Below are 16,370 nucleotides of genomic sequence, written 5' to 3' on the forward strand. Positions count from 1 at the left end.
ACAAAACACAGCCTTCAAGTTTTACAAGTTATTCTACTGATGCCAAATAGTTATGTAAAAAACATGCTAACCACAAAAGCAAGAGTCCAGAGAAATCCTTTCTATCCCATTCAAATATCTCTTAGACATAACACACAAAATATCAGCATAAGGTATTTTCAAACATCTGCCTAATTCACATATACCTACTGGATAATTACATGAAGGGACAATAATGTTATGGTTAGGCAGGGTAAAATGCCAATGCATGCACATAGTACACATTCCCGAATGATTTAAAAATAAAAAACAACAAACAGATGTGACAGAATACAAAACCATGTTGTTAACAAAAATCATACACTTAAAAAAAAACAAAAAAACGTATTTAAAACTCAAATGTGCAGAAGACAAAATGTTATAATAGACAACAAAAATGCTGTCAACGTGTTTATTTATTACCAATTTTAAAAGTTAGATCCAAATGGCCCTCCTTGTGTATACAGAATAGCTAGCTAACCATTTTGTCCCATATTCCTAATCTTCTAATGTAGGGGCTGACATTTATTTTATATTTAAAAGTATATTAAAAGAATATCAATGCCCCAAAAAAAAATGTCTTTTGAGATTCAGACGGAGCACACCATTTTTACAAAGTTTCCAATTTACTTCCATTGTCAAATATGCTTTTTTTCCCCCATGATATTCTGTGTTTAAAGGGACACTAAACCCAAAATGTTTCTTTTACGATTCAGGTAGAGCATGTGATTTTAAACAACATTCCAATTTACTTCTATTATCTAATTTGCTTCATTCTTTAGATATCCTTTGTTGAAGAAATAGTGATGCACACGGGTGAGCCAATCACAAGAGGCATCTATGAGTAGCCAACAATCAGCAGCTACTGAGCCTATCTAGATATGCTTTTCAGAAGGATATCAAGAGAATGAAGCAAATTAGATAATAGGGGTAAATTAAAAAGTTGTTTAAAATTGCATGCTCTTTCTAAATCATGAAAGAGAAAATTTCTGTTTCATGTCCCTTTAAGATATACTTAGGTAGGCATCCAGAACACTACATGGCAGGAAATAATGCTGCCATCTAGTGCTCTTGCAAATGTATAACATTTTTACAAAACTGCTGCCATATAGTGCTCCAGAAATGGGCTGCCTTCTAAGCTTACATCACTGCTTTTCAACAAAAGATACCAAAAGAAGAAGAAAAATTGATAATGGCACAGACATTATAGTAGCTGTGACTCTATGGGGTCAAATTATCAAGCTGTGAATGCAGCAGTTTCTGTGCGAGCCCTCAGGCTCACCGGAAATATAAGTTAAGGAGCAGCGGTCTTAAGACCGCTGCTCCTTAACTTATCTGCCACCTCTGAGGCGGCAGATAGCAATCAACCCAATCAGATACAATTGGGATGATTGTCACCCCCTGCTAGCGGCCGATTGGACGCAAATCTGTAGGGGGCGGAATTGCACAAGCATTTCACTAGAAATGCTTGTGCAATGTTAAATCCCGACAGCGTATACTGTCGGCATTTAGCGATGTCCGCCCGACACTTGATAAAGCCCCCATGGCTCCAAGTTTCTGTCTAACTGCCATAATGATACACAGGCACCTAACATTTTGACAGTTAACCATTAAAGGGACAGTGTAATCTTTTCTTTATTGTGCATGTTTTTTTTGGGGGGGGTGATGGGGAGATTGAATAACGTGTTAAAATTTATATCAAACATACAGGAAATGCTTTTGTGTGTGCACAATGAATAATACAGCTGTATTAATATATACTGGCTGATGGGGACAACTACATGAGCAAGCTTCTATAAACCTGACTATAAAATGGTGATTTATTCAGAGCGGTAGCATTTTTTAAAATTTTTGCAATGTCCTATGATATATGAAACAAAGGAAAAAGCATACAATACAATGTCCCTTTAACATATCACTGTATACAAGGGATAGGGATAATATAATACTGTATACTGTACATAGGATAGGGATAATATAACACTGTATACTGTACATAGGATAGGGATAATATAACACTGTATACAAGGGATAGGGACAATATAACACTGTATACATGGGATAGGGATAATATAACACTGTATACATGGAATAGGGATAATATAACACTGTATACATGGGATAGGGATAATATAACACAGTATACATGGGATAGGGATAATATATCACTGTATACAAGGGATTGGGACAATATAACACTGTATACATGGGATAGGGATAGTATAACACTGTATACATGGAATAGGAATAATATAACACTGTATACAAGGGATTGGGACAATATAACACTGTATACATGGCATGGGATAGGGATAATATAACACTGTATACATGGGATAGGGATAATATAACACTGTATGGGATAGGGATAATATATCACTGTATGGGATAGGGATAATATATCACTGTATGGGATAGGGATAATATATCACTGTATACATGGGATAGGGATAATATAACACTGTATACATGGGATAGGGATAATATAACACTGTATACATGGGATAGGGATAATATATCACTGTATACATGGGATAGGGATAATATAACACAGTATACATGGGATAGGGATAATATATCACTGTATGGGATAGGGATAATATATCACTGTATGGGATAGGGATAATATATCACTGTATACATGGGATAGGGATAATATATCACTGTATACATGGGATAGGGATAATATAACACTGTATACATGGGATAGGGATAATATAACACTGTATACAAGGGATAGGGACAATATAACACTGTATACATGGGATAGGGATAATATAACACTGTATACATGGGATAGGGATAATATATCACTGTCAACATGGGATAGGGATAATATAACACTGTATACATGGGATAGGGATAATATATCACTGTATGGGATAGGGATAATATATCATTGTAGACATGAGATAGGGATAATAAATCACAGTAAACAAGGAATAGGGATAATATATCACTGTATACTGTACATAGGATAGTGAGAATATATCACTGTATACACGGGATAGGGATAATATATCACTGTATACTGTACATAGGATAGTGAGAATATAACACTGTATACACGGAATAGGGATAATATATCATTGTATACATGGGATAGGTATAATATAACACTGTATACACGGAATAGGGATAATATATCATTGTATACATGGGATAGGGATAATAAATCACTCTAAACATGGGATAGGGATAATAAATCATTCTAAACATGGGATATGGATAATAAATCACTGTATACATGAGATAGGGATAATAAATCACTGTATACATGAGATAGGGATAATAAATCACTGTATACATGGGATAGGGATAATAAATCACTGTATACATGGGATAGGGATAATAAATCACTGTATACATGAGATAGGAATAATAAATCACTGTATACATGAGATAGGGATAATAAATCACTGTATACATGTGCAATGGACGATAAATCACTGTATACATGAGATAGGGATGATAAATCACTGTATACATGAGATAGGGATGATAAATCACTGTATACATGAGATATGGATGATAAATTACTGTATACATGAGATATGGATGATAGATCACTGTATACATGAGATATGGATAATAAATCACTGTATACATGAGATAGGGATGATAAATCACTGTATACATGATATATGGATGATAAATCACTGTATACATGAGATAGGGATGATAAATCACTGTATACATGAGATATGGATGATAAATCACTGTATACATGAGATAGGGATGATAAATCACTGTATACATGAGATAGGGATGATAAATCACTGTATACATGAGATAGGGATGATAAATCACTGTATACATGAGATATGGATGATAAATCACTGTATACATGGGATAGGGATAATAAATCACTGTATACATGATATATGGATGATAAATCACTGTATACATGGGATAGGGATAATAAATCACTGTATACATGAGATATGGATGATAAATCACTGTATACATGAGATATGGATGATAAATCACTGTATACATGAGATATGGATGATAAATCACTGTATACATGGGATAGGGATGATAAATCACTGTATACATGAGATAGGGATGATAAAGCACTGATAAATCCCTGTATACATGAGATAGGGATCATAAATCACTGTATACATGAGATAGGGATGATAAATCACTGTATACATGAGATAGGGATGATAAATCACTGTATACATGAGATAGGGATGATAAATCACTGTATACATGAGATAAGGATGATAAATCACTGTATACATGAGATAGGGATGATAAAGCACTGATAAATCCCTGTATACATGAGATAGGGATCATAAATCACTGTATACATGAGATAGGGATGATAAATCACTGTATACATGAGATAGGGATGATAAATCACTGTATACATGAGATAGGGATGATAAATCACTGTATACATGAGATATGGATGATAAATCACTGTATACATGAGATATGGATGATAAATCACTGTATACATGGGATAGGGATAATAAATCACTGTATACATGAGATATGGATGATAAATCACTGTATACATGAGATAGGGATGATAAATCACTGTATACATGGGATAGGGATAATAAATCACTGTATACATGAGATATGGATGATAAATCACTGTATACATGAGATAGGGATGATAAATCACTGTATACATGAGATAGGGATGATAAATCACTGTATACATGAGATAGGGATGATAAATCACTGTATACATGAGATATGGATGATAAATCACTGTATACATGAGATATGGATGATAAATCACTGTATACATGAGATAGGGATGATAAATCACTGATAAATCCCTGTATACATGAGATAGAGATGATAAATCACTGTATACATGAGATAGGGATGATAAATCACTGTATACATGAGATAGGGATGATAAATCACTGTATACATGGGATAGGGATAATAAATCACTGTATACATGAGATATGGATGATAAATCACTGTATACATGAGATAGGGATGATAAATCACTGTATACATGGGATAGGGATAATAAATCACTGTATACATGAGATATGGATGATAAATCACTGTATACATGAGATAGGGATGATAAATCACTGTATACATGAGATAGGGATGATAAATCACTGTATACATGAGATATGGATGATAAATCACTGTATACATGAGATATGGATGATAAATCACTGTATACATGAGATAGGGATGATAAATCACTGATAAATCCCTGTATACATGAGATAGAGATGATAAATCACTGTATACATGAGATAGGGATGATAAATCACTGTATACATGAGATAGGGATGATAAATCACTGTATACATGATATATGGATGATAAATCACTGTATACATGGGATAGGGATAATAAATCACTGTATACATGAGATATGGATGATAAATCACTGTATACATGATATATGGATGATAAATCACTGTATACATGGGATAGGGATAATAAATCACTGTATACATGGGATAGGGATAATAAATCACTGATAAATCACTGTATACATGGGAAAGAAAGAGAGAAATTATAATCCCACATACCTTTGCATAATTCTTTGTTTTTAAATACGTTAGTAGATCCTGTACAGGTGCTGAGAAAGTAAACTCTGCTGCTATTTCCAGGTCCTGAAAACAGACATTTATAATGAAAATGTGTTTATAGAATAGGAAAAAAAAGCACAAACTGAAAGTTTCCGATTACCTTTCTTAACATTTTTGCAAAACCAAGGGCTTTCGAGGCTCTTTCTCTAGCTTCATGGAAAAGCTCTTTCAGTGCTCGGCTGGTCTCTATAACAGATCTCCTGTCAAAGACACATCAATCAAGTTACAAATACAGCTATCAGAAGGGCCGTCATAGACTTAAAGGGACATCCCAGCCAATGGTGAAATTCACATGGATGCATTTCTTTTGAATAAAAGCATTTCTGCAATATACATGAATTACCAAATATGCGTCTTACAAGAGCTATAGCTTTCACGAGTGTATTTAAGTATGCTCTGTGCACCAGCATTTTAAACACAGCCTTAGGTGCTTGTATTTTCTGGTAATGACTCAATTTGCTAATTGCTGACATGATACAAGCCCCACTGGTGCTCTGAGCAGCTGCAGTACTTAAAATGCTGGCACACTGAGAATATCTAGTTATGCTTCACATGCTGCGTCATTCATTTATTTCAAACACTGAATATATTATGCCAAAAGTGGTCGAATATCTAATATCCATAGAATCATGCTTTCAAAGATATTTTGAACTGCACTTCTGGTGTAATATATTCAATATCAGAAATAAACAAATGCCAAAAACAGAGGACAACTTTTTTTTATTATCCATTTGCATAACATATAACAAAATCAGATATTTTTCACATAGCTAATGCAAAATATTTTAATGCTACAAACACAAAACAAAGTGTGATTAAGAGGGAAAGAGGGGCCAGAAAAAGCTCAGACAAAATTAATTTTGGTGCCCAGAGCTTAGGCTGGACAACCTTGCTAAGAAGGAAAAAAGTGTAGCTGAATATATATATTCATTTACTAAAACTTCAGATCATTCATTTTCAGTAAAATACTTTTTTTTTTAGTGAATGATTATATGAACATTTTGACAGTTGCTTCATCTTGATTACAGTGCAAAACTATAGGTTCCAAGGTACACGTCTTCAACATCAAAAAATCTCCTCCCCTCTGAAGATGCCAAACACACCATGCTTTCCCTTAAAGGCTGTGACACACTGCAAGCGATGCAGCTGCTTCGCATCGCTTCTGAAGTTCAATTATTTCATCTCTGAGTGCTCAGCTACGCGACCTGACGCAGCAGAGTACTCAGAGATGAAAAGGCAGGACACACCGAGCGTGCATAGCTGCATCTACACGCTGCGCACCGCTCCGCTTGCAGTGTGTCACAGCCTTAAAGGGACACTGTACCCAAAAAATTTCTTTCGTGATTCAGATTGAGCATGAAATTTTAAGCAACTTTCTAATTTACTCCTATTATCAAATTGTCTTCATTCTCTTGGTATCTTTATTTGAAATGCAAGAATGTAACTTTAGATGCCGGCCCATTTTTGGTGAACAACCTGGGTTGTCCTTGCTGATTGGTGGATAAATTTGTCCACCAATAAAAAAGTGCTGTCCAGAGTACTGAAACCAAAAAAAAGCTTAGATGCCTTCTTTTTCAAATAATGATAGCAAGAGAACGAAGAAAAATTGATAATAGGAGTAAATTAGAAAGTTGCTTAAAATTGCATGCTCTTTCTGAATTACAAAAGAAAAAATGTGGGTACAGTGTCCCTTTAAGGCTTACAGAGATCACAGCTGCCCAATGGATGCTGCACAAAAACAGAATTTATGTTTACCTGATAAATTTCTTTCTCCAACGGTGTGTCCGGTCCACGGCGTCATCCTTACTTGTGGGATATTCTCTTCCCCAACAGGAAATGGCAAAGAGCCCAGCAAAGCTGGTCACATGATCCCTCCTAGGCTCCGCCTACCCCAGTCATTCGACCGACGTTAAGGAGGAATATTAGCATAGGAGAAACCATATGGTACCGTGGTGACTGTAGTTAAAGAAAATAAATTATCAGACCTGATTAAAAAAAAACCAGGGCGGGCCGTGGACCGGACACACCGTTGGAGAAAGAAATTTATCAGGTAAACATAAATTCTGTTTTCTCCAACATAGGTGTGTCCGGTCCACGGCGTCATCCTTACTTGTGGGAACCAATACCAAAGCTTTAGGACACGGATGAAGGGAGGGAGCAAATCAGGTCACCTAAATGGAAGGCACCACGGCTTGCAAAACCTTTCTCCCAAAAATAGCCTCAGAAGAAGCAAAAGTATCAAACTTGTAAAATTTGGTAAAAGTGTGCAGTGAAGACCAAGTCGCTGCCCTACATATCTGATCAACAGAAGCCTCGTTCTTGAAGGCCCATGTGGAAGCCACAGCCCTAGTGGAATGAGCTGTGATTCGTTCGGGAGGCTGCCGTCCGGCAGTCTCGTAAGCCAATCTGATGATGCTTTTAATCCAAAAAGAGAGAGAGGTAGAAGTTGCTTTTTGACCTCTCCTTTTACCTGAATAAACAACAAACAAGGAAGATGTTTGTCTAAAATCCTTTGTAGCATCTAAATAGAATTTTAGAGCGCGAACAACATCCAAATTGTGCAACAAACGTTCCTTCTTTGAAACTGGTTTCGGACACAGAGAAGGCACGATAATCTCCTGGTTAATGTTTTTGTTAGAAACAACTTTTGGAAGAAAACCAGGTTTAGTACGTAAAACCACCTTATCTGCATGGAACACCAGATAAGGAGGGGAACACTGCAGAGCAGATAATTCTGAAACTCTTCTAGCAGAAGAAATTGCAACTAAAAACAAAACTTTCCAAGATAATAACTTAATATCAATGGAATGTAAGGGTTCAAACGGAACCCCCTGAAGAACTGAAAGAACTAAATTGAGACTCCAAGGAGGAGTCAAAGGCTTGTAAACAGGCTTAATTCTAACCAAAGCCTGAACAAAGGCTTGAACATCTGGCACAGCTGCCAGCTTTTTGTGAAGTAACACCGACAAGGCAGAAATTTGTCCCTTCAGGGAACTTGCCGATAATCCTTTTTCCAATCCTTCTTGAAGGAAGGATAGAATCCTAGGAATCTTAACCTTGTCCCAAGGGAATCCTTTAGATTCACACCAACAGATATATTTTTTCCAAATTTTGTGGTAAATCTTTCTAGTTACAGGCTTTCTGGCCTGAACAAGAGTATTGATAACAGAATCTGAGAAACCTCGCTTCGATAAAATCAAGCGTTCAATCTCCAGGCAGTCAGCTGGAGTGAAACCAGATTCGGATGTTCGAACGGACCCTGAACAAGAAGGTCTCGTCTCAAAGGTAGCTTCCAAGGTGGAGCCGATGACATATTCACCAGATCTGCATACCAAGTCCTGCGTGGCCACGCAGGAGCTATCAAGATCACCGACGCCCTCTCCTGATTGATCCTGGCTACCAGCCTGGGAATGAGAGGAAACGGCGGGAACACATAAGCTAGTTTGAAGGTCCAAGGTGCTACTAGTGCATCCACTAGAGCCGCCTTGGGATCCCTGGATCTGGACCCGTAACAGGGAACTTTGAAGTTCTGACGAGAGGCCATTAGATCCATGTCTGGAATGCCCCACAGCTGAGTGACTAGGGCAAAGATTTCCGGATGGAGTTCCCACTCCCCCGGATGCAATGTCTGACGACTCAGAAAATCCGCTTCCCAATTTTCCACTCCCGGGATGTGGATAGCAGACAGGTGGCAGGAGCGAGACTCCGCCCATAGAATAATCTTGGTCACTTCCTCCATCGCTAGGGAACTCCTTGTTCCCCCCTGATGGTTGATGTACGCAACAGTCGTCATGTTGTCTGATTGAAACCGTATGAACTTGGTCCTTGCTAGCTGAGGCCAAGCCTTGAGAGCATTGAATATCGCTCTCAGTTCCAGAATATTTATCGGTAGAAGAGATTCTTCCCGAGACCAAAGACCCTGAGCTTTCAGGGATCCCCAGACCGCGCCCCAGCCCGTCAGACTGGCGTCGGTCGTGACAATGACCCACTCTGGTCTGCGGAATGTCATCCCTTGTGACCGGTTGTCCAGGGACAGCCACCAACGGAGTGAGTCTCTGGTCTTCTGATTTACTTGTATCTTTGGAGACAAGTCTGTATAGTCCCCATTCCACTGACTGAGCATGCACAGTTGTAATGGTCTTAGATGAATGCGCGCAAAAGGAACTATGTCCATTGCCGCTACCATCAACCCGATCACTTCCATGCACTGAGCTACGGAAGGAAGAGGAACGGAATGAAGTATCCGACAAGAGTCCAGAAGCTTTGTTATTCTGGCCTCTGTTAGAAAAATCCTCATTTCTGAGGAGTCTATAATTGTTCCCAAGAAGGGAACCCTTGTTGACGGTGATAGAGAACTCTTTTCCACGTTCACTTTCCAGCCGTGAGATCTGAGAAAGGCCAGGACGATGTCCGTGTGAGCCTTTGCTCGAGGGAGGGACGACGCTTGAATCAGAATGTCGTCCAGGTAGGGTACTACTGCAATGCCCCTTGGTCTTAGCACCGCTAGAAGGGACCCTAGTACCTTTGTGAAAATCCTTGGAGCAGTGGCTAATCCGAAGGGAAGCGCCACAAACTGGTAATGTTTGTCCAGGAATGCAAACCTTAGGAACCGATGATGTTCCTTGTGGATAGGAATATGTAGATACGCATCCTTTAAATCCACCGTGGTCATGAATTGACCTTCCTGGATGGAAGGAAGGATAGTTCGAATGGTTTCCATCCTGAACGATGGGACCTTGAGAAATTTGTTTAAGATCTTGAGATCTAGGATTGGTCTGAACGTTCCCTCTTTTTTGGGAACTATGAACAGATTGGAGTAGAACCCCATCCCTTGTTCTCTTAATGGAACAGGATGAATCACTCCCATTTTTAACAGGTCTTCTACACAATGTAAGAACGCCTGTCTTTTTATGTGGTCTGAAGACAACTGAGACCTGTGGAACCTCCCCCTTGGGGGAAGTCCCTTGAATTCCAGAAGATAGCCCTGGGAGACTATTTCTAGCGCCCAAGGATCCAGAACATCTCTTGCCCAAGCCTGAGCGAAGAGAGAAAGTCTGCCCCCCACCAGATCCGGTCCCGGATCGGGGGCCAATATTTCATGCTGTCTTGGTAGCAGTGGCAGGTTTCTTGGCCTGCTTTCCCTTATTCCAGCCTTGCATTGGTCTCCAAGCTGGCTTGGCCTGAGAAGTATTACCCTCTTGCTTAGAGGACGTAGCACTTTGGGCTGGTCCGTTTTTACGAAAGGGACGAAAATTAGGTCTATTTTTTGCCTTGAAAGGCCGATCCTGAGGAAGGGCGTGGCCCTTACCCCCAGTGATATCAGAGATAATCTCTTTCAAGTCAGGACCAAACAGCGTTTTCCCCTTGAAAGGAATGTTTAGTAGCTTGTTCTTGGAAGACGCATCAGCCGACCAAGATTTCAACCAAAGCGCTCTGCGCGCCACAATAGCAAACCCAGAATTCTTAGCCGCTAACTTAGCCAATTGCAAAGAGGCGTCTAGAGTGAAAGAATTAGCCAATTTGAGAGCATTGATTCTGTCCATAATCTCCTCATAAGGAGGAGAGTCACTATCGAGCACCTTGATCAGTTCATCAAACCAGAAATATGCGGCTGTAGTGACAGGGACAATGCATGAAATGGGTTGTAGAAGGTAACCCTGCTGAACAAACATCTTTTTAAGCAAACCTTCTAATTTTTTATCCATAGGATCTTTGAAAGCACAACTATCCTCTATGGGAATAGTGGTGCGTTTGTTTAAAGTAGAAACCGCTCCCTCGACCTTGGGGACTGACTGCCATAAGTCCTTTCTGGGGTCGACCATAGGAAACAATTTTTTAAATATGGGGGGAGGGACGAAAGGAATACCGGGCCTTTCCCATTCTTTATTAACAATGTCCGCCACCCGCTTGGGTATAGGAAAAGCTTCTGGGAGCCCCGGCACCTCTAGGAACTTGTCCATTTTACATAGTTTCTCTGGGATGACCAAATTTTCACAATCATCCAGAGTGGATAATACCTCCTTAAGCAAAATGCGGAGATGTTCCAACTTAAATTTAAATGTAATCACATCAGATTCAGCCTGCTGAGAAATGTTCCCTAAATCAGTAATTTCTCCCTCAGACAAAACCTCCCTGGCCCCCTCAGATTGGGTTAGGGGCCCTTCAGAGATATTAATATCAGCGTCGTCATGCTCTTCAGTAACTAAAACAGAGCAGCCACGCTTACGCTGACAAGGGTTCATTTTGGCTAAAATGTTTTTGACAGAATTATCCATTACAGCCGTTAATTGTTGCATAGTAAGGAGTATTGGCGCGCTAGATGTACTAGGGGCCTCCTGAGTGGGCAAGACTCGTGTAGACGAAGGAGGGAATGATGCAGTACCATGCTTACTCCCCTCGCTTGAGGAATCATCTTGGGCATCATTGTCATTATCACATAAATCACATTTATTTAAATGAATAGGAATTCTGGCTTCCCCACATTCAGAACACAGTCTATCTGGTAGTTCAGACATGTTAAACAGGCATAAACTTGATAAGAAAGTACAAAAAACGTTTTAAAATAAAACCGTTACTGTCACTTTAAATTTTAAACTGAACACACTTTATTACTGCAATTGCGAAAAAACATGAAGGAATTGTTCAAAATTCACCAAATTTTCACCACAGTGTCTTAAAGCCTTAAAAATATTGCACACCAATTTTGGAAGCTTTAACCCTTAAAATAACGGAACCGGAGCCGTTTTAAGCTTTAACCCCTTTACAGTCCCTGGTATCTGCTTTGCTGAGACCCAACCAAACCCAAAGGGGAATACGATACCAAATGACGCCTTCAGAAGTCTTTTATAAGTATCAGAGCTCCTCTCACATGCGACTGCATGCCATGCCTCTCAAAAACAAGTGCGCAACACCGGCGCGAAAATGAGACTCTGCCTATGCTTTGGGAAAGCCCCTAAAGAATAAGGTGTCTAAAACAGTGCCTGCCGATATAATTATATCAAAATACCCAGAATAAATGATTCCTCAAGGCTAAATATGTGTTAATAATCAATCGATTTAGCCCAGAAAAAGTCTACAGTCTAAATAAGCCCTTGTGAAGCCCTTATTTACAATCGTAATAAACATGGCTTACCGGATCCCATAGGGAAAATGACAGCTTCCAGCATTACATCGTCTTGTTAGAATGTGTCATACCTCAAGCAGCAAGGGACTGCACACTGTTCCCCCAACTGAAGTTAATTGCTCTCAACAGTCCTGTGTGGAACAGCCATGGATTTTAGTTACGGTTGCTAAAATCATTTTCCTCATACAAACAGAATTCTTCATCTCTTTTCTGTTTCTGAGTAAATAGTACGTACCAGCACTATTTGAAAATAACAAACTCTTGATTGAATAATGAAAAACTACAGTTAAACACTAAAAAACTCTAAGCCATCTCCGTGGAGATGTTGCCTGTACAACGGCAAAGAGAATGACTGGGGTAGGCGGAGCCTAGGAGGGATCATGTGACCAGCTTTGCTGGGCTCTTTGCCATTTCCTGTTGGGGAAGAGAATATCCCACAAGTAAGGATGACGCCGTGGACCGGACACACCTATGTTGGAGAAATACATTCATTACAGAATTATCTGGATTTGAAAACAAATCCATGTGCTTTTTTTTCATAATCAAAATCTTTATTAATATTTAGTCTCTAATTATTTTTTTAAAGGTCTGTTTATTCCATTGGAAGTTCCTATGGCTAAACAATGGTAATGGTTGAATGAATTCTTTAAAAACATATCAGATGCTGCAAGTGTTGTTATTGCTATGGCAACAGAACTCCTTACAGACTTGAAAAGGCCATGATGTAATTTGTTACACAACTAAAAGCTCCTCCTGCCTGCATTACCTAATTTCATCAGAAACGCTGCTATCATCAGTGCTGGCCCAGAATTCATCACAGCTGTCCTGCAGGCCGGAGTCCAGAAATTTCCCCGTAGATTTAAGTAACATTCCTGCTATATCACTAAAAACAAAAGAACAATTAAACAATAAAAAAGAACCTGTGTATCCATATAATTTAACTGTCCATCTAAAACAGATGAATTGCAGTGACAAATGTTGTTAATTAGTGACAAAGAAAAAAAAAGAGAAAAAGGTTTAGGGTGGAACAGCAGAAGTCAATTAAAATGATGTGACTCATTTTGCAATACACCCATTAAAACCGCACAATACATATTATACTATTGCTTATGTGAAAACATTCTGTTCAAAATTTTTGTTGTCCAGGGTCATTAACAAACCTTAGATATGTTACAATACAGTCTTATGAAATTCAATATAGGTACAAAATATTTACTATATATATATATATATATATATATATATATATATATATATATATATATATATATATATAATATATATATATATATATATATATATATATATATATATACACAGACATATATATACACACATATATATATACACACACATATATATATATATATATATATACACACAAAATAAGGACATACATTAAACACCCTAAAGCAGTGTTTGAAAACAAGTAACCATTTGTATGCTTCAAAATAAATGACCAGGCTTTATCACCCAAAACAGCAAACCAAAATTATATATTTTTTAAATTAATATATACATATATACATACATTTTAATAAAAATGAAACGAGTTAAAAAGGGATATGGCCCTTTTTATATTCTTTTTATATATCCCTAACCTACTAAGGAACTATATCACTGGTTTTCAAACCTGTCCTCAGGCTTTGCCAACTGTCCAGGTTTTCAGGATTACCTTAGGTGAGAGCAGGTAAAATAACCGTTTACTAATTTGCTGATTGTTTCACCTGTGCTCTAGTTCAGATATCCTCAAAATGTGGCCTGTTAGGGAGGCCGAGGGCAGGTTTGAAACCCAGTGAACTATTTGAATAATTATGAAATGAAGAATAATATTAAAAATATTGATTTCCCTAATAAATTATTGTTGTATATAACTATTTAAAGTTAAAGCTGTAAATTATTTAATGTTTTTTTAGGAATATGACCTTTATATATATTTTGTTAGAGACCAATCATGACTACTGTGAAAATGTACCCTTAGGGGTTAAGAAATCTAATATAGTCATTAATGGTTTAACAATGATTGGCTAACCCTCATACCTTTGTTCTATTTAAACTAGCCTCTGATGGCATTTAGGATCTCTGAGGAAGTATGCATGGTGGCACAGGAAATGCATCAGATCGTTTCAGTTGGTATGACATGACAATGAACAAGATATATATATTTTGTCTACAATAAATCATTTACTTTTTTAACTGCACTAAAGTGATATTGGTAACTCTTTTCATATTTGTATTGATTCCCTAAAAACACTTTGGCCAACACTGCCATAAACCCATAATTAGTCTACAACAGCAACTTGGTCCAACTATTCTACTCTTTCTTCTTCAAAACGCTATAATCCAAGTTTTCAGGCAATGGCATACATATTTGATTTCTACCGCTCCGCTATGTTATTTATTTGAGACAATATAACATGGTTTCATGATTCAGACTCCAACACCAGAGTTATAATAAGGAAGGCTAAAGTTACATTTAATGTTTTATAAAAATATACTGGAATGGTAAGTACTAGAGAACCAGTTGATTACTGGCTGAAGGTTGCATTATAGGCATAGGGAACTAAGTGCAAAAATGATAAGTGATTTCATTACAAAGACATTCTAACACAAAACAGCATTCTATAATACATTACAGGATATACTCTACGTTCTTTATTCGTCCCTGACCCTAGATAACAAGGTGCTTAACGCCTGCAAAGGTTAAGTCCTACTCTCAAACTAGGAGAGGCAATTGTATGACATCACTAATTTGCGGGTGTTTAACATATGTATCCATATTACAAGTGTTGTGCTAATGCTAGCGTGGGACGTGATAGCAATATCGCTGGAGCGCTATAAAATTAGTGAGCAAATTGATATTACAAGTCCATGGCAAAACAGATTTATCAGAGAAGTTTTAGTGCGTCTGACCATACTCTAGCTCAGTGATTTTTAACCTTTTTTTTGCTGTGGCACACTTTTTTACATTAAAAAATCCTGTGGCACACCACCATCCCAAAAGTTAAAAAAAAATCACACATTGTAGCCTAATACAGCATATATATATATATATATATATATATACACACATACACACACACACACACACACATACTGTATGTATTGTGCTGTTATGCCATGCCTCCTACAAACTACCCTTGCACTGGGAGTAAAAAACAAGCAAAGTTTAAAAAATATGTCACACTGTTGTCAGTCTGCCGTGGCACACCTGAGGATCTCTCACAGCACACTAGTGTGCCACGGCACACTGGTTGAAAAACACTGCTCTAGCTCACCCATTACTTTCAATGGATATTGATACTGCGTTAAATATAACTGATTTTAAACAGTTGAAAGTTATGGGCTGTGCTCGAGTGAGAGCCATATTAGCGCTAGAAGAATTAGCAGGACCTGAGACTTGAATTAATTTCAAGGGTTAAAATAAAAAGTTTCACAAAACACATGTAAAATATAAGAGAGAAAGAGAGAGGGAGAGACAGAAGAGATAGAGGAGAGAGGAGAGAGAGGAGAGAGAGAGGAGAGAAAGAGAGACGCGTTTAATAAAAAAAACAAATTTAATATTGCTAAAAAGGTTTTAAAAGGGTTAAAAAGGATATGATGTTTGACTGGGAAGGGCTACAAAGTATATATATATATAT

General features: G+C 37.9%; 1 protein-coding gene across 7 annotated transcripts in view; it reads right to left on the reverse strand.

Moving 5' to 3' along the window:
• The window catches only part of MAP3K4 (mitogen-activated protein kinase kinase kinase 4), a 481,171-nt gene that overhangs the window by 165,876 nt on the left and 298,925 nt on the right, over positions 1 to 16,370 (reverse strand). For all 7 annotated transcript variants that reach the window (XM_053710936.1, XM_053710933.1, XM_053710939.1 and 4 more), the window contains 3 exons: positions 13,496 to 13,612; positions 5,707 to 5,806; positions 5,547 to 5,630 (listed from right to left, as the gene is read on the reverse strand). In XM_053710936.1, coding sequence (XP_053566911.1) covers positions 5,547 to 5,630; positions 5,707 to 5,806; positions 13,496 to 13,612 — 301 coding nt within the window. The remainder of the gene's footprint in view (positions 1 to 5,546; positions 5,631 to 5,706; positions 5,807 to 13,495; positions 13,613 to 16,370) is intronic.

The sequence above is a fragment of the Bombina bombina genome, chromosome 4 (genome assembly GCF_027579735.1).
Source record: "Bombina bombina isolate aBomBom1 chromosome 4, aBomBom1.pri, whole genome shotgun sequence".
In the NCBI taxonomy this organism is placed as follows: domain Eukaryota; kingdom Metazoa; phylum Chordata; class Amphibia; order Anura; family Bombinatoridae; genus Bombina; species Bombina bombina.